The sequence below is a fragment of the Ovis canadensis genome, chromosome 7 (genome assembly GCF_042477335.2).
Source record: "Ovis canadensis isolate MfBH-ARS-UI-01 breed Bighorn chromosome 7, ARS-UI_OviCan_v2, whole genome shotgun sequence".
Classification (NCBI taxonomy): domain Eukaryota; kingdom Metazoa; phylum Chordata; class Mammalia; order Artiodactyla; family Bovidae; genus Ovis; species Ovis canadensis.
Genome location: NC_091251.1, coordinates 13,581,308 through 13,606,151, shown reverse-complemented (window position 1 = coordinate 13,606,151; position 24,844 = coordinate 13,581,308). Strand labels below are relative to the sequence as shown.

Genomic DNA, 24,844 nt, shown 5'->3' with positions numbered 1-24,844 from the left:
AAGGCTGAGAGAGAGGGCATTCTCTTGTACCTCTCACACAAGCCATTTGAACAGCAGCATCACAAGCAGTTCAACCTGAAATGAATGCGAGAGACTGGACTTGTATATAAATACAGATGACCCCTAAAATCTCCACCCACCACAGGAAAGTCACTTTTCCTAATGTGCTGACTGAATGATGTGTTATACGTGGCATGGCAGAAGAATGCTGGGAACAGTAAAGGCAACAGGCAAAGCCTTGGTGGAGAAATCGCAGGACAGCCTTGGCACGTGGCTGAGGAGAGCCAACGGGACAGGACGTGAGGAAGCCCGCTACCTGGGCCTGTAGAACGCACGGCCTCTCGCACCCTGGGCCAGGCTGCCCCAGGCCATACCTTCCTTGGCGAAGGCATCTACCGTCTCTTTGGCTTTGTCCTTCAGGTCGTTCACCACATCGTCTACTTGGGACTCGTGCTTCAGGAAGAAGGGCCGGATGATGCGCTTGTAGAGCAGGTCTGCTCCGTTGGCAGGGCTGGGAGCCATGCACCACAGCAGGAAGCCACACTGCGCGGGGGAGAAGCAGCACGGTTACAGAGGGCGGTGACCCCGGGCCGCACGCACTGCCGCCCCCACCGAGGACAGCGCCGCCTCTGCCGCCTGCTCCACTGGCACCGCCGCTGTTTCTGCAGGCTGTTGGGCACACTTCACTTGGTGGAGCAAACATGACAAATAATGACCTAGTAAGGAAAGGCTGCCAGGGCGTCCCTGCTGGCTCAGCCGGCAAAGACTCTCCTGTAAGGCAGGAGACCCCACTTCAATTCCTGGGTTGAGAAGATCCCCTGGAGAAGGGATAGGCTACCCACTCCAGTATTCTTGGGCTTCCCTGGTGGCTCAGCTGGTAAAGAATCCACCTGCAATGGGGGAGACTTGGGTTCAATCCCTGAGTTGCAAAGATGCCCTGGAGGAGAGCATGGCAGCCCACTCCAGTGTTCTTGCCTGGAGAATCCCCATGGACAGAGGAGCCTGGTGGGCTATGGTCCATGGGGTCACAAAGAGTCGGACACGACTGAACAACTAAGCACAGAAGGAAAAACTGAGACTGACAAAGGCAAAGCGCACCAAGTCCAGCAGCTTAACTTCCTGGCTAACTTGGACCACTTTTTAGTTGTGAGTCACGAGAGCTCTAGAAATGCAAACCTGGGAAGGGGCTACTACTAATGACAGAGCGGAGTTAAAACGCACACAGAGCACCGATACTGAGCGCCCTTCCGTGACATTCAAAATACAAAAGAAACAGATTATAGGGGGCGAGTTTTGAAAAGACAGCAGTTACCAGGCTGGATTTAAAAAAAAAAAAAGAAAACCCCAAACTATGGCTATATAGTTCTTGCAAGAAACACACCTAAGGCAAAACTAATCAGAACACTGAAAATAAGATGAAAAAAAAAAAGATGTATCTGACAAATACCAACTTTCAAAATAGCTCATATAACAATAGTACATCAACACAAGGAAAAATAAGTGAACAAAATGATAAGGAAGGAAAACAACTTGTTAGGAAGAATAACCGGCCTGAACCTATGTATCTTTGAGCTATGTAAATTATATATACTTTTGTTTTTGGCTTCCCTGGTGGCTCAAACAATAGAGTCTAACTGCAGTACAGGAGACCCAGGTTCGATCCCTGGGTCAGGAAGACCCCCAGAGGAAGAAATGGCAACCCACTCCAGTATTCTTGCCATGGACGGAGGAGTCTGACAGGCTACAGTCCATGGGGTTGCAAAGAGGACATGAATGAGCGACTTCACTTTCTTTTTGTCTTGATACTTATATAATTTTAATTTTTATAATTATGTAATTTATAATATATGTAGTTTCTAAATACATAATAATTTTGAACTGTATAAACTTGAAAGTCAGAACGGATCAATGGACAAAATCCACAATCAATTGCTTTTTAATATTTCTATCGGAAACTGATATATTAAAAAACCAGAAATCAGTAAGAATACATAGGAAAATACACAAAATTTAAAATCTTAATCTAAAGATATATACAGATCTCTCCACCCAACAACCTGAGACCTAAGAGAACTGTATACTACAAAACATAGAAGTAAAAAAATGGAGCTCAGAGACATTGGTTCTAGTCTCGGCTCTGCCACTTACCAGCTGGGTAAAACTTGTGCAAGTTACTTACTTGCTTAAGTCTGTTCTGACTATTAAAAAAGTATAAATAGAAAGAAGTTTTAAATCTATTTCATGCAGGTTTTTTAAGGAAATAAGAAACCTCTGGAGCATCCAGCCTAGCAGGGGCTTTGTCCCTGTCCCAGGAATGCTGTGTCTCCTACCAACATCCATGAGACAGAAGCAGGCTGCCTATTAGAGTGTTAAGTCAGGTAAAACCAGATCTCAGGACCAACATGCACCCTTTTTAAACGATCATTTTGTTCTTAACTCTCCTTTCACTGCCTGAAATGAAATTCAAAGTCATGAGATGCTTACACATACAATTATGGGAAAAAAAAACAACAAACGGTTTCTAACTGGAATATAAAGAAAGAAGAAAGTAAAAGTGTTTTATTTAAGAAATGTATTTTGGACTTCCCTGGTGGTGCAGAGAATAAGAATCTTCCTGCCATTGCAGGGGCCACTGGTTCGATCCCTGGTCTGGGAAAATTCCACCTGCCACGGAGTAGCTAAGCCCGTGCACCACAACTACCGAGCCCACGTGCTAGGGCCCACAGGCTGCAGCTACGGAAGCCCGCTGCCTAGAGCCTATGCTTTTTTTATACCCAAACATTCATATTTTCCATCAGTTGCCTATAAAGATAATGCTAGTATATCCACACATACACCTAAAAGTCAATACAGCAATCTAGTCAAAGTGATGTGCAGGAAAGTTACATTCTTGACAGAACATCAGAATTCTATGTGAACATTTTGAAGAGAACACAGTGTGGGGCCAAGGGGATGTGCCCTGTACTACCTCATACAAAGCAAGTTTCCTACCAATTAGATTAACTATTCGAAGAGAAGAACTATTTGGATTAGCTTTTAGCATCTAACATCCAATATACTTGTTGTTTATATCCAGGCATTTTGCTGTATTTATTATTTAGGAGGAGAAGGGGCGACAGAGGATGAGACTGTTGGTTGGCATCATTGACTCAATGGACATGAGTTTGAGCAAGCTCCAGGAAATAGTGAAGGACAAGGAAGCCTGGTGTGCTGCAGTCCATGGGGTTACAAAGAGTCAGACACAATTGTGCAACTGAACAATTAATATTTAGGAAACTGGCATAAAGTTTTAAATTGGCATGAGATACATTTTAATTTTTACTATTTAAAATTGTAGAAAATAGTCTCCTGGCTGGTATTCCTATGTAGAATATCTGATTGTCAGGAATATATTATTGATGTAGACATATGTCTGCATAGCCTCAAAGTGAAGTGGAAAGGACTCACAGGTTAAGAATCAGGAGAGTTGGGGAGAAGGAAATGGCAGCCCACTCCAGTATTCTTGCCTAGAGAATCGACTGGACAGAGGAGCCTGGCTGGCTACAGCCCATAGGGTCGTGAGAGTCGGACATGAATTAGCAACTAAACCACCACCCCTAAGGCATGTAAAAGAGCTATTCAAAATATTTAAAAAAAAAAAGAATCAGAGGAGAGTTGGTATCTATTTCATGACTGTAAGTAAATCAAACAACCTCTCAAAGAGTCAATTTTCTCTTCAGGATTTTTTAGGAAACTCAAGAAATTAAAAAATATACTTGAAGAAAGTACACAAGATACAGCTAATATTACCAAGTCCTACAGTTCTTACTGTTGTTGAAAATCTCTGAAATGTTATCTGCCTATACAGGTAACAACCCTAAGCAACCCAGAAAAGCTGACTTGTTCACCTTTTCTGGATGAATTTAAGCATGGCTACCAGACAGGACCAGAGCCAAGAGTCTGCATTTTTGTGCCTCTCCAATGTGATTCAGTTTATATGCTAAACTCCAAGACTGTTCATTTACTTCTTCCCAGTTCCCTCTAGCTATTGTCATGAGACTGTAAAGTCATTACTGCTCTTTACCTACATCCTGAGCATTTTCCAGTTCTCAAATGAAATAACTTTCTTGTATTAAAAATAAAGTTAATTACAGTTCAACTCTCAAGGGTGGTGTTCAGCTGCCAGCTTTTACAACTCCCTTTTCTTAACCTATGTACCTACTCAAGAGCCCAGAAATACACATATCTGACCATCCTTTTAATCGGGCCAGCTCATGGGGTTCCCAAGAGCAAACACAAGCCCACTCTTACCCGCAGTGCAGATAAAGAGTCCACGCTCTTTCAATTTAACTCTCAGTGCTAGCAGCACTGACATACTAAATCCTTAAATTACAACAGGCCAGAGAGCTGTGTCTGTGATTCTAATGCTGCCACTATTCAATTTCCCTGTAGAAATGCTTCCAAGGTAGGGATATATTTAACATGCACAGTTTGGCACTAGCCTGGTGAGACCTGAGAGTTAATGTCTGGAAAAAATGTATTTCAACACTGGCTTCTGGTGTGCTGCAATCACTTGATCAGAAACCAGTCTTGGGAAGCCTTTGCGACACAGCCACAACAACAGCAATGCTCAGCATGCACAAAGAAAAGCTAAAAGCAAACATGTGAAGGGGAAGACTTTTCTATCTTCTTTGCCTCCTACAAAGTTAAGAAGAAAAATGTTATGCTCTCTGTCAGTGGGTCAAACAGTACAGGTAACAGTCTGGATCAGGACTTAAACTTGCCAAAGTTTATTCAACCTTGTTTGAAAAATCTAGAAACTTATTTAAATGAGAATAAAGATGAGATGCAAAGGTATTCGTTGCAGCATTAGTTATAATAGCAAGATAACTGTCCTCAATGTCTATTAACTGACGAATGAATGAATTCTTATCTATAATGGATTAGACATCTAGGTCAAAGAATATTGAATAACATGAGAAAATACTCATAGTATTGTATTAATCAAAAAAAGTGAGATATAGAATCATATATGATATATATGGTCTCAACCATACATAGTTGAGTAAAGCAATAACATACACAATTCTGTGTGTATACACTGTATCAAGAAATTTATTTACACATTAAAAAATAGGAAGACTACCCTAAGATGATAACAGTGGGAGTCTTAAAATACTATTTTATTTTCTACATAAAACACGCCCCAACACACAGGCACACATACACACAACCACAGATGCAAACAGTATAACAGCAAGGATTAATTCACCAAAATCCTCCTGACCTAAAACACATTCTGGCACACAGAGTTTCTAAATAAATATCTGCTAAACAAAGAAGATATACTACTCTCACAAACAGAGAAATTATTTTTAAATAAATACATTTATTTTTAAACCTTCCTGTTCCAAGGCAGAGCTCAGATCAAAGCTCTAAACAGGCAGGATCCACTTTTACTAGCTCAATACATGGAACAGTATCTTCTCAACCAACCTTCGATGCCTAATCATTGGTTCCTCTTACATTCCTTCAAGCTAACAGGCTACTTTAGAAAAATGGGGGGAACAGGTCAACAATATTAACCCTGCAAAAGATAAAATAGTACACCCGGCCTTAGCTGCAGGTCTTTTCTTCATCCTCCCAAACAATTACCTTGTGACTGTAGCAATAGCACAGGTAGGACCCAACGAGTCCTTAAAATGGAATACTCTCACATACACTTCTCTGCAGTTCAGGGACCTTTTCTCAGTCAGTTCACGGAAGCCACTCAGAATACACCACTAATACAGAAAGAAAGCATTCTACTGACAGCATGATCAATTTTTAATCATCTCAAGTATATCACCTATTTGGAACATACGGGATGGATTCACTCTTTCTGGATGCCATGCCATCATACAGCTGGGCACTCACTACTAATGGATGCACATTCATTTCACTGTTAGGGAGGAAAACTTGCTGCACAGCAATTTCTGTAATGTACTTCAAATATAAATGCCTTGCTGATTATCTTTTATTCTGGAGCCTTTCTGTCTCAAGGGGCCTCCACTAGCAGAGGTGATCATGAGCAGGTCGCTGTCAGATTGCTCACATTTCAGAAGTCTGAGGTCAGGTGCTGCTGTAGTGGTTCTACTGACAGCAGACGGCTGGTGGCAAGCAGTGGGGCCCAAGGCAAAAACCCGGCTTCTTGCTGTTAGAGACTGCAGTGTGACATCACTGCCGTTAGACAGGTCTTAAAGGATTCAAAAGTATTTGAAGTTTAAAGTATGGACATCTACATCAAAGACTATAAAGCTATTTTTATAAATGCTAAATATCTTTGGATAACAAAACCATGAAAAATCCAGCAGCCTATGAAATCTAAATCTTCCGATAGACCAATTTCTTTCCCATTTCTTTTGAAAGGAAAATTTTTCAGCTGTGTTACAAGGCATTCAGTGGTAACATCATTCAAACTTAAAAGAATATGCAGGGACTTCCTTGGTGGTCTAGTGGCTAAGACTCCATGCTCCCAATGCAGGGAGCCTGGGTTCAATCCCTGGTTAGGGTACTATATCACACATGTTGCACCTAAGACCCACTGCAGCCAAATAAACAAAAAATTGCTTTTTAAAAGAATATTCACATTTGCATTTACATTTTTAACTATCTAGCTTTTTTTAAACCATAAATGGTTTCATACTGTATATAATCTATAAGTTTTATAAATAAGAATTATGCAAAACTTCTGTATCTCAATAAATGAATTATTTCTTTTAACAGTATGGATGTACTATTAATTCATTTAACCATTTACCTGTTGATGGACCCTTCAGGGATTTTTTTGTAATTATCAGAATGAGAGAGCTTCTGGTATCTAATTTCCTGTATCTACATTTCTTTAGATAAAAAGTCTAAAAAGAAAGTAAACAGAAATGTAGACATTTTAAATAACTGCCAATTTAATGAGGAAGCTAAACTATTTGAGTATTTTAACTCACACTTCCCGGATTGCTGACTACGTATTTTTTTCTCTTATGTGAAATGTCTCTATATGACTTCTTTCATTTTCCTCTTTTTCTTCCCTGTAAGTTTTTCTATATATTCTGGATATAATTCCATATCTGGTAAGAATGTAAACACATCCTCCTGCTGCTGCTGCTGCTGCTAAGTTACTTCAGTCGTGTCTGACTCTGTGCGACACCACAGACGGCAGCCCACCAGGCTACCCGTCCCTGAGATTCTCCAGGCAAGAACACTCGAGTGGGTTGCCATTTCCCTCTCCAGTGCATGAAAGTGAAAAGTTGAAGTGAAGTCGCTCAGTCGTGTCTGACTCTTAGCAACCCCAGGGGCTGCAGCCCACCAGGCTCCTCCGTACATGGGGTTTTCCAGGCAAAAGTACTGGAGTGGGGTGCCATTGCCCTCTCCAATGCATGAAAGTGAAAAGTGAAAGTGAAGTCACTCAGTCATGTCCGACTCTTCCTACCAGGCTCCTCCGTCCATGGGACTTTGCAGGCAAGAGGACTGGAGTGGGGGTGCCACTGCCTTCTCCTAGTCTGTCATTATTTTTCCCTTGTTTATGCTGCCCACTGTTATGTAAAATTTTCGTCTAATTTCTATTCCTCCAAGTTAGAAAACATTCTCCTATACTTCTTCTAAAGCAGAGGTTTTGGCTTAGCAGTACTGCCTTGGGAGGGACTGAGGAAAACAGCTGTGGACTGAGCAGCCAGGGCAGTTTCTCCTCATGCCCCGCTCCAAGCCCTAGAGCTGTGAATGACCACCTAGGAGCACCTGCTTCAAATGCTGCTGGGGGAGCCGAAGGGTGATGCCTGCACCTGACGGGCTATTTTGGGGAGGGAAGGGTGATTAACTGTGACTCCTCTGCTGCCTGGGGCTCCCCACCCTAGTTTAGGGTGGGCAGGCTCCCCACCTGCCCCTCATCCTGAGTTTACCAGAACTAGCATGAATCAGGGTGTGGCCACCTCCATTCCAGCACCCAATGGAATAGCTGATATGCCTGGAGAAAAATGAACTTATAGGCCAAAATAACAAGGTATTTGAAAACTACAACCATTTCCAAACAAAGCACAGTCAACTACAGATCTATCAGCAGCAGAAATTTTAGAAGTGACTGACTAAGAATTTTAAATTAACTATATTAAAAGAAATACAGTGACATGAAAGAACAAAAAAAAAAATAGGAAAGAACCAAGCAAAATTACTAGGAATGAAAAATAAAATAGTTGAAATAAACACAATGTATAGCATAAAGAGCAAATGGAACAAAATTGAAACTGGAAGATCAGATTGAGAAAACTCCCAGAAAGCAGGAAAACACAAATAAATATATTTGAAAAATAGGTAAGGTCAGAGGAAAAGAAAAAATACATCCAAATTACCCAGAATTAAAAATCAAGATAATATCAATGTAGTGGTGGTTGCAGGGAGGAAAATCAAAGAATGAGAGAGTTTCTGGTATCCAATTTCCTGTATCTATGTTTTTTAGATAAAAAATCTAAAAAGAGAGAGAGAATAAGATGGCAGAGGAGTAGGTGGACGTGGAGTACCTCGCTCTCCACGGATACATCAGAAATACACCTTCAGACACAGAAGTGCACGCAGAACACCAGCCGAGAGCAGACAGGAGGGCCTGACCAGTGGAAACGAACCCACAGAACCACGCAAAAGTCAGTAGGATGAAGGAACCAGCGGGAAAACAGGAGTGTTAGTAGGATGGCACCTGCCCTGAGCGGGTGGGGGAACTGAAGCAGGGCTCCAATCCCCACAGCCAGGCAACTGTCTGAGTCAGAGGAGAAACATTTAAGGCTGAGAGCAAAACAGCTGATCTGTGGCAGCCTAAACGGAATGAGAATCAAGACAGTCCTTGCCGCAACCATACATATGCCGGGGAGGAATGGAGCTCTACTGGAAGGGACAGCGGCTGGGAGCTGGAGTTGAGGGATTGTGGAGCAATCCCAGGGCGAGGGCTGCTGTTGACTGTGGAGAGACAGATCCAGTGGATGTGAGGGAGGAGGCTGCAGAGGGAAATGCCTGCGGAGGAAAGCCAGGCAGCCACGGAAGCAAGGCCATAGTGCTGAGTCACACGTAGAGGATGGAGCCATCACCATAGCCCCTCTCTCCCCCCAAGGAAAGTACTCGAGAGACTGGCCCATCCAATGCCTGACGCACTGAACTACAGAGCAGGACCCCACCCAGGGTGCTCCTTTCAGTGACTGATGCACCGAACTACAGAGCAGGGCTTCCTGGTGGCTCAGAGGTTAAAGCGTCTGCCTCCAATGCGGGAGACCTGGGTTTGATCCCTGGGTCAGGAAGATCCCCTGGAGAAGGAAATGGTAACCCACTCCAGTGTTCTTGCCTGGAGAATCCCATGGATGGAGAAGCCTGGTAGGCTACAGCCCACAGGGTCGCAAAGAGTCGGACAGGACTGAACGACTTCACTTTCACAGAGCAGGACCACCCTCTGCCCAGGGCAGCCCTCTGAGTGCCTGGAGCCCGAACAACAGAAAAGGACCCCAGGCGAGGGATCCCTCTAAGTGCGTGCCTGAACGGGCGGAGCCACAGAGAAACTCTGGCCAAAGAGGCCCCCTGAGCACCAGCTGCAAGAGGCTGGAGAAAAGCCTCTGATCAGGCCATAACTCCTGCCGCGGAGGCAATCCGTGTCCCTGCACACTTGGCGCCGCCACGGTTCCCCAAGCCAAGCAGCTGCACCACCTTCACACACAACCCTCACTGGGGCAGAGCTGCCACAGGCCAAAAAGAAGGTGTGTGTTCATGCGCCCAAGGTCTCTTTGGTCCTGTTCGACTCTGCGACTCTGTAGACTGTGGCCTGCCAGGCTCCTCTGTCAGAGAGGGGGTTCTCCAGGCAGGGATACTGGAGCGTATTGGCCAATACTGGGTGCCACACCCTCCTAGAGCGCTGTATTTCCTGATGCCCTAGCTGCCAACCCCCCTGAGTACCTGGTGCTGCCAGAACCCCTGCAACCCAAGCAGCTGCACCACCTCCATACCTGGCCCTCACAGGGGCAAACCCAAGTCCTCCAGGGCAGCCTCAGGACCTAAACCCCAGTGGATGATCCACATGCAGAGGTGGAAATAAAACCACAATTGAAACCCAGGGGCAGTGTGGCTAAGGAAGAAGACCCAAAACCTTCCCACCAGCTATACAAGCTGCAGATTACATCCACACAATCAACTAGGCAGACTCTGTGTCTATGGAATATGTAAAAGGCCACTGAGAGCTCCCACAAAAGAAAATGCACTCTGATAGCTGTGGACATTGGAGGCAAGAACACACAGGAGTAGGACCAGATGAGAATCTGAGCTGCCCCCACAGCAGGTCCAGTGATCAGCACAGTGCTGGAGGGCATCCTAGGCAGGTAAGGTGGACTGGGATTCCCAGTGCAGGAAAGGACTCTGACAGCAGTGACTCAAGATAAACCTTTATTATTTTCAGTTTTTGACTTGTTCTGTATATTCTCTTGGATTTTTTTTCTTTTTTCCTGTTTTCCCCCCTCTGTTGTAGTTCTCAATTTTACTGACACTGAGAAATCCAAAGCCTGAAGGCTTTTGAGCCTTTTCTTATTTCCTCAGTCACATTTTTTATTGTTGTCATAAACTTCTGCCTCTATTTGGCCTTTTGCAGTTCTGTGGAGTTTTCCTCTTTTATTTCCTTTATTTTTAATTTTAATTTTTTAAACCTATTATTATTTTTTCTACATTTATTCCTTCGTTTCCTTTTCCTACTGTTCTTTCCCCTTTGCAGTTAATCTTTCACATATATAAATCTTCTTCATCTACTTCTATTTAACTTGGCATATCTATTCTTTCTTTCTTTTCTTAATCTCCTTTCCTCTCAAAATATTTGTTAGTTTTATTTTCATTGCTTTATTCCCCAATTGGATGACCCACCACATAGAGTAATGTAAATAAAAGCAAAAGTAAACAAGTGGAACCTGATTAAACTTTAAAGCTTTTGCACAGCAAAGGAAACTATCAGCACGGTGAAAAGACAACCCTCAGAATGGGAGAAAATAATAGCAACTGAAACAACTGACAAAGGATTAATTTCCAGGATATACAAGCAACTCATACAGCTCAATACCAGAAAAACAAACAGCCCAATAAAAAGTGGGAAAAAGACCTAAAGAGACATTTCTCCACAGAAGACATACAGATGGCTACCAAACACATGAAAAGATGCTCAACATCATTCATTATTAGAGAAATGTAAATCAAAACTACGAGATATCACCTCACACCAGTAAGAATGGCCCTCGTCAAAAAGTCTACAAAAAATAAATGCTGGAGAGGGTGTGGAGAAAAGGGAATGCTCTTGCACAGTTGGTGGGAATGTAAACTGATACAGCCACTATGGAAGACGGTATGCAGATTCCTTATGACCCAGCAATCCCACTCCTAGGCATATACCCTGAGAAAACCAAAGCTGAAACAGACACATGTGTCCCATTGTTCACTGCAGCACTGTCTACAAAAGGTAGGACATGGAAGCAGCCTAGATGTCATTCGACAGATGAATGGGTGAAGAAGATGTGGTATATAAACACAATGGAATATTACTCAGCCGTACAAAGGAATGCGTTGGAGTCAGTCCTAATGAGGTGGATGAACCTAGAACATATTATACATAGTGAAGTAAGTCAGAATGAGAAATATAAATACCATATTCTAACACATATATTGCATGGGAACCTGGAATGTCAGGTCCATGAATCAAGGCAAATTGGAAGCAGTCAAACAGGAGATGGCAAGAGTGAACATCAACATTCTAGGAATCAGCAATCTAAAATGGACTGGAATGGGTGAATTTAACTCAGATGACCATTATATCTACTAGTGTGGGCAAGAATCCCTTAGAAGAAATGGGAATAGCCATCACAGTCAACAAAAGAGTCCAAAATGCAGTACTTGGATGCAATCTCAAAAATGACAAAATGATCTCTGTTCGTTTCCAAGGCAAATCATTCAATATCATGGTAATCCAAGTCTATGTCCCAACCAGTAACACTGAAGAAGCTGAAGTTGAAAGGGTCTATGAAGACCTACAACACCTTTTAGAACTAACACCCCAAAAAAGATGTCCTTTTCATTATAGGGGACCGGAATGCAAAAGTAGGAGGTCAAGAAACACCTGGAGTAACAGGTAAATTTGGCCTTGGAGTACAGAATGAAGCAGGGCAAAGGCTAATTAAGTTTTGCCAAGAGAACACACTAGTCATAGCAAACACTCTCTCCCAAAACCACAAGAGAAGACTCTATCATGGACATTACCAGATGGCCAACACCAAAATTAGGCTGATTATATTCTTTGCATCCAAAGATGGAGCAGCTCTATACAGTCAGCAAAAACAAGATTGGGAGCTGACTGTGGCTTAGATCATGAACTCCTTATTGCCAAACTCAGACTTAAATTGAAGAAAGTGGGGAAAACCACTAGACCATTCAGTTCAGTTCAGTTGCTCAGTTATGACCATCTCTTTGTGACCCCATGAATTGCAGCATGCCAGGCCTCCCCGTCCCTCACAAACTCCCAGAGTTCATTCAGACTCATGTCCATCGAGTCAGTGATGCCATTCAGCCATCTCATCCTCTGTTGTCCCCTTCTCCTCCTGCCCCCATTCCCTCCCAGCATCACAGTATTTCCCAGTGAGTCAACTCTTTTCATGAGATGGCCAAATTATTGGAGTTTCAGCTTCAGCATCAGTCCTTCCAATGAACACCCAGGACTGAGCTCCTTTAGGATGGACCGGTTGGATCTCCTTGCAGTCCAAGGGACTCTCAAGAGTCTTCTCCAACACCACAGTTCAAAAGCATCAATTTTTTGGCACTCAGCTTTCTTCACAGTCCAACTCTAACATCCATACATGACCACTGGAAAAACCATAGCCTTGACTAGACGGACCTTTGTTGGCAAAGTAATGTCTCCACTTTTGAATATGCTATCTAGGTTGCTCAAAACTTTCCTTCCAAGGAGTAAGTGTCTTTTAATTTCATGGCTGCAATCACCATCTGCAGTGATTTTGGAGCCCCTGAAAATAAAAGTGTCCACTGTTTCCCCATCTATTTGCAATGAAGTGATGGGACTGGATGCCATGATCTTAGCTTTCTGAATGTTGAGCTTTAAGCCAACTTTTTCACTCTCCTCTTTCACTTTCATCAAGAGGCTTTTTAATTCCTCTTCACTTTCTGCCATGAGGGTGGTGTCATCTGCATATCTGAGGTTATTGATATTTCTCCCGGCAATCTTGATTCCAGCTTGTGCTTCTTCCAGTCCAGTGTTTCTCATGATGTACTCTGCATATAAGTTAAATAAGCAGAGTGACAATATACAGCCTTGACATACTCCTTTTCCTATTTGGAACCAGTCTGTTGTTCCACGTTGAGTTCTAACTGTTGCTTCCTGACCTGCATATAGGTTTCTCAAGAAGCAGGTCAGGTGGTCTGGTATTCCCATCTCTTTCAGAATTTTCCACAGTTTATTGTGATCCACACAGTCAAAGGCTTTGTATGACCTAAATCAAATCCCTTATGATTATACAGTGGAAGTGAGAAATACATTTAAGGGACTAGATCTGATAGAGTGCTTGATGAACTATGGATGGAGGTTTGTGACACTGTACAGGAGACAGACAGCAAGACCATCCCCAAGTAAAAGAAATGCAAAAAAGCAAAATGGCTATCTGAGGAGGCCTTACAAATAGCTGTGAAAAGAAGAGAAGTGAAAAGCAAAGGAGAAAAGGAAAGATACACCAATGTGAATGCAGAGTTCCAAAGAATAGCAAGGAGAGATAAGAAAGCCTTCCTCAGTGATCAGTGCAAAGAAACAGAGGAAAAGAATAGAATGGGAAAGACTAGAGATCTCTTCAAGAAAATTAGAGATACTAAGGGAACACTTCAAGCAAAGATGGGCTCAGTAAAGGACAGAAATGGTATGGACCTAACAGAAGCAGAAGATATTAAGAAGAGGTGGCAAGTATACACAGAAGAACTGTACAAAAAAGATCTTCATGACCCAGATAATCATGGTGTGATCACTCACCTACAGCCAGACATCCTGGAATGCAAAGTCAAGTGGCCTTAGGAACCATCACTACAAACAAAGCTAGTGGAGAAGATGGAATTCCAGTTGAGCTATTTCAAATCCTAAAAGATGATGCTGTGAAAGTGTTGCACTCAGTATGCCAGCAAATTTAGAAAACTCAGCAGTGGTCACAGGACTGGAAAAGGTCAGTTTTCATTCCAATCCCTAAGAAAGGCAATGCCAAAGAATGCTCAGACTACTGCACAATTGCACTCGTCTCACACACTAATAAAGTAATGCTCAGAATTCTCCAAGCCAGGCTTCAGCAACACGTGAACTGTGAACTTCCAAATATTCAAGCTGGTTTTAGGAAAGGCAGAGGAACCAGAGATCAAATTGCCAACATCTGCTGGATCATCCAAAAAGCAAGAGTTCCAGAAAAACATCTATTTCTGCTTTATTGACTATGCCAAAGCCTTTGACTATGTAGATCACAATAAACTATGGAAAATTCTGAAAGAGATGGGAATACCAGACCACCTGACCTGCCTCTTGAGAAATCTGCATGCAGGTCAGGAAGCAACAGTTACGACTGGACATGGAACAACAGACTGGTTCCAAATAGGGAAAGGAGTATGTCAAGGCTGTATACTGTCAGCCTGCTTATTTAACTTATATGCAGAGTACATCATGAGAAACGCTGGGCTGGATGAAGCACAAGCTGGAATCAAGATTGCCAGGAGAAATATCAATAACCTCAGATATGCAGATGATACCACCTTTATGGCAGAAAGTGAAGAACTAAAGAGCTTCTTGATGAAAGTGAAAGAGGAGAGTGAAATAGTTGGCTTAAAGCTCAGTGTTCAGAAAATTAAGATCATGGCATCCGGTTCCATCACTTCATGACAAATGAGGGGGAAGCAGTGGAAATGGTGGCAGACTTTATTTTTGGGGGGCTCCAAAATCACTGCAAATGGTGACTGCAGCCATGAAATTAAAAGACGCTTACTTCTTGGAAGAAAAGCTATGACCAACCTCCTCCATCCATGGGATTTTCCAGGCAAAAGTACTGGAGTGGGTTGCCATTTCCTTCTCCAGAGTATCTTCCCAACCCAGGGATCAAACCCGGGTCTTCCACATTGTAGACACACACTTTACCGTCTGAGCCACCAGGGAAATCATGACCAACCTAGACACCATATTAAAAAGCAAAGACATCACTTTGTCACCAAAGGTCCATCTACTCAAGACTATGGTTTTTCCAGTGATCGTGTACAGATGTGAGAGTTGGACTACAAATAAGGCTAAACGCTGAAGAATTGATGCTTTTGAACTGTGGTGTTGGAGGAGACTCTTTAGAGTCCCTTGGACTGCAAGGAGATCCAACCATCCATCCTTAAAGAGATCAGTCCTGAATATTCACTGGAAGGACTGATGTTGAAGCTGAAACTCCAATCCTTTGGCTGTCTGATACAAAGAGCTGACTCATTTGAAAAGACCCTGATGCAGGGAAAGATTGAGAGCAAGAGGAGAAGGGGATGACAGATGATGAGATGGTTGATGGCATCACTGACTCAATGGACATGAGTCTGGGTAGACTCCAGGAGTTGGTGACGGACAGGGAGGCCTGATGTGCTGTGTTCATGGGGTCGCAAAAAGTCGGACACACCGAACAACTGAACTGATCTTAACTGACCACATATATACAGAATCTAGAAAAATGGTGCTGAAGATTTTATTTACAGGGCAACAACGGAGAAACAGACATGGAGAATAGACTTAAGGACATGGGGAGAGGGGAGGAGAGGGTGAGATGTATGGAAAGAGTAACGTGGAAACTTACATTACCTTGTGTAAAACAGACTGCCAACAGGAATTTGCTGTATGGCTCAGGAAACTCAAACAGGGGCTCTGTTTCAACCTAGAGGGGTGGGAGTTGCTAAAGGGAGGGGATATATGTATACCTGCTGCTGCTGCTGCTGCTGCTAAGTCACTTCAGTCATGTCCGACTCTGTGCGATCCCATAGACGGCAGCCCACAGGCTCTGCCATCCCTGGGATTCTCCAGGCAAGAATACTGGAGTGGGTTGCCATTTCCTTCTCCAATGCGTGAAGGTAAAAAGTGAAAGTGAAGTTGCTCAGTCGTGTCCAACTCTTAGCGACCCCATGGACTGCAGCCTACCTGGCTCCTCCGTCCACGGGATTTTTCAGGCAAGAGTACTGGAGTGGGTTGTCATTGCCTTCTCCATATGTATACCTAGGTCTGATTAATTTTGAGGTTTGACAGAAAACAGCAATATTCTGTAAAGCAATTATCCTTCAATAAAAAATTAATTAAAAATATATATGAAAGAAAAAATTGTAGGAAGGAAAAAAAAAGTCTAAAAAGAAAGTAAACAGAAATGTAGACATTTAGGACAAGTTAAAATAACAAGGACACTCAAAACAGGTCTAAATATACATAGGAAACAATTAGGTTTGAGGGAAACTAAAATAACTTTTAAGAGAGGCAATACAGGGTGCAGGAATGCAGATCTTCAAAACTCCTAGAGAATTAGTCGCGTCTTTAAACTGTTCCATATGTAACTCAAACTATTTTTGTGTAACTTCACGTGTACTCTTACTTGAGTCTTTAAACTTTTTTTCACTTGTAACTCTTACGAAAACAAATACTTAAAGAGTATGAAGAGAACCCATAATTCATAAGAGCGGGGCTTATACCCCCTGCAGCTGGGGCAGTCTAGCTCAGTGAGCCCGAGGCACTATTTGCATCCTATGACGCTCATGCGAAGCAGGGCCTCTTCCACAGAAGACATTCGAGGAATCGCCATTTAGAGAGAAAGAACCAACCACTTATTAAAAGGTGTGAACTTCTTCATTGTCATTTGCCTCTGATGCAAGTCCAGAGTTGATACAGTCCCGTTAGGAAAAAGTTCAACTTCCTACTGCTTTTCCTCACATAGTTATAACTAAAGTAAGTCCTCTGCCAAACACAAGGTGCGGCAGGGCTGATGCCAGACTAATGGACCTGTCAGAGTTATTAAAATGACTTCCTCAGCTGATCTCACACCTTCTTTTTCCAAACCTATATAAGAAATCAGTACTTTTTGTCCAGATATAAAGACTCCAGCACACAACTGTGAATAATTGATGGACTGATAAAACTTGCAATGTTTATGCATCAAACACAGACAACAGTGCATGAAGATAGGATTTTGGCAAAGAGCAATGCTTGTGCTGGTTCACAGTATTTCCATCTTTTACTATTATCAAACACATGTCACAGATATAATTGCTTTGGCTATTTCCAAGGTGATACACAAAATAGTTAGCTATATTGAGTTCTTTCTTCCTGTTTACATAATCTGAGGCAGAGCCAGAGATGTCTAACATTCAAGCATCTGTTCCTATTCCTTGTATACAGGTCCTGAGATCGAGTTTATTTTAGTCGTAGGGAGCAAAATTAAAACACAGATGAAAGAAAACAACGGCAGTTCAGGAAGAGCCAACGTACCTTCAACATGTAGTAGAAGGGGAACCAGGACAGGAAGAGGTCAGAGAAGAATTCGACAATGCTGAACACACCATATACTACCCAGTAGGTCAGCCACTGGGTATCGTCTTCTTTGTTGGGGCTTTCTATGGCTTTCATTCTGAAAGGCAATACAAAAGCAAGTGTATTATGCAGTAAGATCTCAATGAGACAATTTCGATCATTATACTTTCATGCCGCCCTTCAATACCAACTGAAAAACTCCGGCAATATATGTACCATGACAGTAGATGCGTGAATTCAACATGAAAACAGACGGCAAAGTAGAAATATCAAGACGAGCTAGTATAACTACTCGTTACCAGTCCTCTGGTCACCAGAGATGCCAGCACCGTTGTCCCATGAGTCCCCACCTTGCCTGAGCCTCCACCACCGCTCCAGGAAATAGCACTGCTGCTGCTAAGTCGCTTCAGTCGTGTCCAACTCTGTGCGACCCCATAGACGGCAGCCCACCAGGCTGCCCCGTCCCTGGGATCCTCCAGGCAAGAAGGCTGGAGTGGGCTGCCACTTCCTTCTCCAATGCATGAAAGTGAAAAGTGGAAGTGGAGTCGCTCAGTTGTGTCCGACTGTTCGTGACCCCGTAGACGGCAGCCCACCAGGCTCCGCCATCTCTGGGATTCTCCAGGCAAGAAGGCTGGAGTGGGGTGCCACTCCCTTCTCCAGGAGACAGCACTAATGAGTGGAAACTAGAGCGACCCCCATTTCCAAGTGGGGTCCTGCTGCTAGGGACATATCAAGGCTTCACCCATGCACTCCAGTTCTTTGCGCTGTAGCTGAAGTACATCATGAGTGAGTAGGCATTTCAATAAACAATATCTTGGGAAACATAGCTCCAGAACGCTTTCCAGAGTTCATAACATACTTCGTAACAAAACTAACATACTTCGTGAAAACTAACATTGGTTCTGACTATTGACACGTGATCCTCAGGCGGTGAACTTTCCTCCCCTTATCAGTTAACACTAGGACTTTCTTAGTTATCAACTACTTCTTAACAAAATTCATTCTGTAAATAAATAGAACTAAATTTAGAATAACCTTCTTTTACTTCTCAATCAGGAATTTCTTCTAGTCCTAAAAATCCCTTCATTCTAAGACCCAGTTCCATAATATTTTATCCTATCCTGACATGTCTGGATACTTATCGTAACTGAGCTGGACTGCATCAGTAAACTAGAAGAAATATGAATCTTGCTTAGCTTATGCAATGAGTTAACTACTGAAAATACATTGACTACTTGGTAACAGCGGTTTGCCAAAGAAACAGTCTGATGAATCATGCTGAATCATCCCCTAAAAAAGAATCTGCATTAACCAGAAGCAGCCATGGGTGTATGTGTGCCTGCCTACACGTGTGTTTTAAGAAAATGACCAAGTGCGGAAAAATTATAGCTGACCGAAATGACTGCTAATGACGTGAGGAAAAGGCGAGGAGAGGGCGATGACGCGAATGTGTTTTGAACATCAAGAGTAAATACAGAATCACAAAATAAACTGAAGAGAGCTAATTATAAAATAATGGCTTGTCACATGTCAACTGTGTCTGTGTTTTAGCTTTCCTCAGGTAGAAACCAGCGGATGTGATAGAAGTCAAAGGAAAAAGTAGGCAAGCGTGTGAACCAAAGCGCTAGCAAATGTACATCCATCACATGGAAGGTTTTTTATTCCTGCTGTGCTTTATTTGGCATAGAATATAGTGTATCTGGGGAAGATCCCCTGGGGGAAGGCATGGCAGCCCACTCCAGTATTCTTGCCTGCAGGATCCCACAGACAGAGCACCCTGACCGGCTACAGTCCATAGGGTTGCAAGTCAGACAGGACCGAAGCGATGTAGCACAAGCACGCATGGTTTATCTATTTACATTTAAGCGGATTTTTAACAATTACTAAGTATCATAAAAATTTGTTTCTTATACATCTTACCCTGGACAAAGGGGCAACAACATTTACAAAACCACTGATATTTTTAGTTCCATTCTATGTCATTATTACTTTTTTTTACTGAAGTAAGGAAATGGCAACCCACTCCAGTGTTCTTGCCTGGAGAAGCCCAGGGATGGGGGAGCCTGGTGGGCTGCCGTCTCTGGGGTCGCACAGAGTCGGACACGACTGAAGCGACTTAGCAGCAGCAGCAGCATAGTTGATTTACAATGTTGTGTTACTTTCTGGTGTACAGCAAAGTGACTCAGTTATATATGTGTGTGTGTGTGTGTGTCTTTTTCTATTACATTGATAGATATGATAGATATTATATTGACAGATTGATAGTCATGTCCGACTCTTTGTAACCCCATGGACTATACAGTCCACAGAATTCTCTAGCCAGAATACTGGAGCGGGTAGCCTTTCCCTTCTCCAGGGTATCTTCCCAAACCAGGGACTGAACCCAGGTCTCCCGCATTGTGGGCAGATTCTTTACCAGCTGAGCCACGAGGGAAGCCCAAGAATACTGGAGTGGGTAGCCTATCCCTCCTCCAGGAGATCTTCCTGACCCAGAAATTGAACCTGGGTCTTCTGCACTGCAGGTGGTTTCTTTACCAACTGAGCTATGAGGGAAGCCCCATTATATACGTAGTTTATTATAAGATATTGAAGATAGTCCCTTGTGTGATACAGTAGGACCTTGCTGTTTATGTATTTTACATATAACCGTTTGTATTTGCTAATCCCAAATTGCTAATTTAAACTAATCCCCCCTAGCCCCACCCCCACCCTCGGCAACCACAGTCTGTCCTCTGTGAGCCTAAGTTCATTTGTGCTGCATCTTAAATCCCACACGGAGTGTTAGCGTATGGCGTCTGTCTTTCTCTGTCTGACGCCACTTCGCATGATCATCTCTAAGTCCGTCTATGTTGCTGCAGAGAGCATCGTTTCATTCTTTTCTGACTGAGCAATATTCTATTGCATATATGGAGCACGTCTTCTTTATCCATTCATCTGTTGATGGACATTTAGGCTGCTTCCACGTCCTGGCTATTGTAAATAATGCTGCTAAAAATATTGGACAAATATCTTTTCCAGTTAGGGTTTTATCTAGATAAATGCCTAAAAGTGGGGTTACTGGATCACATGGCAACTCTATTTTTAGTTTTTTAAGGAATCTCCGTACTGTTTTAGACAGTGGCTGCACCAATTTCCATTCCCAACAACACGGTAGGACTTTTTCTTTTATCAGATTTGTACGCTGATTTACTTATTTATTTGGGCTGTGGTGGGTCTTCCTTGCTTCACCCGGGCCTTCTCTCGCTGCCGCCAGCAGGGTCTACTCTTTATTGTGGCGCACAGGCTTCTCACTGCAGCGGCTTCTCTTGCTGCAGAGCAGGCTCTAGGCCTCAGCAGTTGCAGTGCATGGGCTCAGCCGCTGCAGCTCACGGGATCTAGAGCGCAGGCTCAGTAGTTGTGGCGTGTGGGCTTAGCTGCTCTGCGGTATGTGGGATCTTCCCGGACTAGGAATCAGACCAGTGTCCCTTGCATAGCAAACAGATTCCTAACTACTGGACTGCCAGGGAAGCCCTCTAGACTTTTTAATGATGGCCTTTCTGACCAGAGTGAGCTGGTACCTCATTGTAGTTTTGATTTGCATTTCTCTAATATTAGCATGTTGAGCATCCTTTCATGTGCCTTTTGGCCAACTGTATGTCTTTTTTGGAGAAATGTCTGTTTAGGTCTTCTGCCAATTTTTTGATTGGGTTATTTGGGTTTTTTGTTACTGAGTTTTATGGGCTGTTTGTATATTTTGGAAATTAATTCCTTATCAGTCACGTTGTTTGCAAATCTTTTCTCCTATTCTGTAGGCTATCTTTTCATTTTGGTTATGTTTTCCTTTGCTGTGCAAAAGCTTATAAGTTTGATTAGGTCCCACTTGTTTATTTTTGCTTTTGCTAAAGCCTTGGAAAGACTATAATTATTTTTAAAATGTTAGTCCACAGATTAAGAAACTGAAAAATAAACAGTGCCCTATGTATCTCTTCGTCTGGCTATTGATTTGCTTCCTCTAATCCTTTTATAATAGATTGGTCATCTAGTGAGTTCTGTGAGTCATTCTAATTAAACCTAAAGAGGGGATGCAGGAACCTCTAGTTGACAGCCAGTTGGTCAGAAGCACAGACTAACAACCGAGGCTTGTTACAGGTGCTTCAAACGTGAGGAGGTCTTGTTGGACTGAGCCTTTTAGCTTTGTAATTTGATTCTGTCTCTGGGTAGACAGTGTTAGAACTGAGTTGAACTCTTGGACTCTCGGGCTTCCCAGGTACAGTGGTAAAGAACCCTCCTGCCAATATAGGAGATGCGAGAGATGCAAGTTGGATCCTTGGGCGGATTCCCTGGAGTAGGACATGGCAACCCATTCCAGTACTTTTACCTGGAAAAGTTCACGGACAGGGCAGCTTGGCGGGTTACAGTCCGCGGGGTCACAAAGAGTCGGGCGTGACTGAGGACACACACACTTGGATCCTCTGCTATTATCTGAGAGTTGCCTGTTGATATGGAGAAGCCTTTGGAATTGGGCCCTTTGCATCTTTGACCACTCTGCTGCCTTTTATTTACATTTGCTAAACAGTACTCTTGAAAAATCCCATGGACGGAGGAGCCTGGTAGGCTGCAATCCATGGGTTCGTGAAGAGTCAGACACGACTGAGTGACTTCACTCTCACTTTTCACTTTCATGCATTGGAGAAGGAAATGGCAACCCACTCCAGCGTTCTTGCCTGGAGAATCCCAGGGGATGGCGAAGCCTGGTGGGCTTCCATCTATGGGGTTGCACAGAGTCGGACACGACTGAAGTGACTTAGCAGCAAACAGTATTTTAACTTGTATCAGAATGAAGATTTATCAACCTTCCAGGCAACATACAGGATTCAAGAAATCCTAAGATGCAACTCTATCCTTAGGCCATTTGTAGTTTTTGGTCTTCAGCTAAAGGGGCAAAGATAAAAAATGGGAAGGATAGGAACTTAATAATTATTTAACTTAACCTTCAGAATAGCCTATGTAACAGGTAATGTTATTCTCATTTTTGAGAGAAAGAAACTGAGGCTTAGGGAAGAAAATCCACATCGGCAGGGGACCCAGAGGTGTGCTCCCACAAAGCCTGTGTCTGTCTCTTTATCCCAAGTTGTTTTCCTAGTTGGGAGAACTACTCACTACCGCTTGCACAGCACTTATAGCAAAGTGTCTGGTACTAAGTGGGCAGTCAGTAAATGTTAGTTTCATTCATACAGATACAGAAAAGTTCATAATCTGACTTTTGGAAGGGACAAGAGTCCTCTATTGGAGAAAATCAAGGCTTGGAGAGGTCAACTTGGGCACGGAGCAGACTAACAGGGGGAAAGGTCCTGGTCTCAACATCCAGATTCCTGAAGGGCCATTCATCCTGCTTCCTTGAGGTGGAGGACCATTAGAAGCGGACGGGATGTTCAAGTTGGTGTTCCAAGCTGGTGCCCTAGTCCACCGGTTCTCAGACTTAGATGATGATCCACAATCACCTCAGGAACAGTTAAACAATGTATACACTATATTTTTATAGTGTATAAATATATAAAAACTATATACAGCAGGTCCTTCAGACCTAGTGGCTCAAGCTCTCCAACAGGCCCAAGTACATGCTTTTAGAAACGTAAGCAGGTGATTCGAACACACAGCTAAGTTTCAGAACCACGAGCTCCAAGATCCAGTTCCAGTACCACCTGGTCATATCATTTCTAAGACAGAAAAGCAAAATGACGGAATCAGTTCCAAAAAGCTATGGCCAGAGGGCAGGCGACCCCTTTGCAGCCACGAATGAGAAGCCAGGAGAGGAGAAAAGCTCGATCCTAAAGGGACTCGGGGACTGTCGCCCCAGTGGCTGGCGACAGTTCCCCTGTGCTCTCAGAGCCCTGGGCCCTGCTCTCTCCAGGCCACGTCACCTCAAACAGCAGAGCCAGCAGCAACCGTGGGCTCAGCTCTACTCCCGGGGCAGCACAGTCCTGCCCACGGTCACAGCCACCTAAACTCGGTGCTGGGCCTCCTGCTCCAGGGGCACGGGTCAGGGGCATAGATCCACCTCCCTCACGCAGGCAGCAAAAGGAAGCAAGGCCTGGGTGAGCAGGAGACGGGCCTGCAGTGTGGAAGATGGTTGGCAAGCAGGCCTAAAAATTCACTGAGCAGAGTTAGAAATTGTAGACTGTTGAATTGGAAGATGTCTTAAAGTTCTAGTTCAAGTTCTACATTTTACAGACACAAAATAAAATGAACTTCAGAGAGGAAAGAGTGATATTTAAATGACTTTCAACTCAAAGAATATAGCAGAAGAAATCATAGAACCGTGTGTTTATACAATTTTTTAAGGGCAGGATGGACTGTTTAAATAAATTTGGGTATATCCATACAGTGAAATATTTCTGAAGCCTTTAAAAGGATATTCCTTAACAGGGACAGATGTCTAAGATACAGGGCTGAGTGTCAAAAAGAGATTACTAATTTTGTATTTAAAAGAAAAAAGAAAACTATCTGTGTTTATAGACCAAGAATGGCATTTAGAAATACCTTTTTCAAGTTGAATACAGTTAATCCTCAGTATTGGGATCGTAGAATTTTGGTTTTTTAAGATCTTCCAATGAGCATGTACTATCTTTTTTACATTGAAGCACGACTGGTGTACAGTATTATATAAGTTACAGGTGTACAGTATAATCACAATTTTGAAAGGTTATATTCCATTTATAGCTATTATAAAATATTAGCTATATTTGGCATTGTACAATATATTCTTGTAGCTTATTTTATGCTTAACAGTTATACCTCTTAATCGCCTAGCCCTATATTGCCCCTACCCCCACCCCTCTCCTCACTGGTAACAACGAGTTTATTCTCTATATTTGTGAGAATATACTAGCATCTTTTAAAAAATTTTTCTATAACTGACTTACAATGTTAGTTTCAGGTGTATAGCAAAGAGCATCAGTTATACATATACGGCATGTACTATTTTTAATAACAAAAGTGAGGACAAATATTTCTATTTGGGGGGAAAAACACAGGGCACCAGACTATATATAACTGCGGTCTCCTATGAGACGAGGTCTCTTTAGGGCCTTGTTAAAACACTGAAGTGAACAGCACACACATTCATTTAATTTCTCTCTTGAAAAAACTGCTCATGATTTTCTAACAAACAAACTTCCCTAACAATGATTGGACACAATCTATTGTGTTTTAGGGCATTTAAAGTACTTCACTCCACACAGATGGCTCAGACAGTTAAGAATCTGCCTTCTTGAAGGAGACACAGGCTTT

At 42.9% G+C, this 24,844-nt stretch overlaps 1 protein-coding gene across 1 annotated transcript in view; it reads right to left on the bottom strand.

The window, feature by feature from the left end:
* The window catches only part of REEP5 (receptor accessory protein 5), a 49,342-nt gene that overhangs the window by 4,476 nt on the left and 20,022 nt on the right, over positions 1–24,844 (bottom strand). The window contains exons 3-4 of the mRNA XM_069595257.1: positions 17,534–17,672; positions 375–543 (exon numbers count right to left, since the gene is read on the bottom strand). Coding sequence (XP_069451358.1) covers positions 375–543; positions 17,534–17,672 — 308 coding nt within the window. The remainder of the gene's footprint in view (positions 1–374; positions 544–17,533; positions 17,673–24,844) is intronic.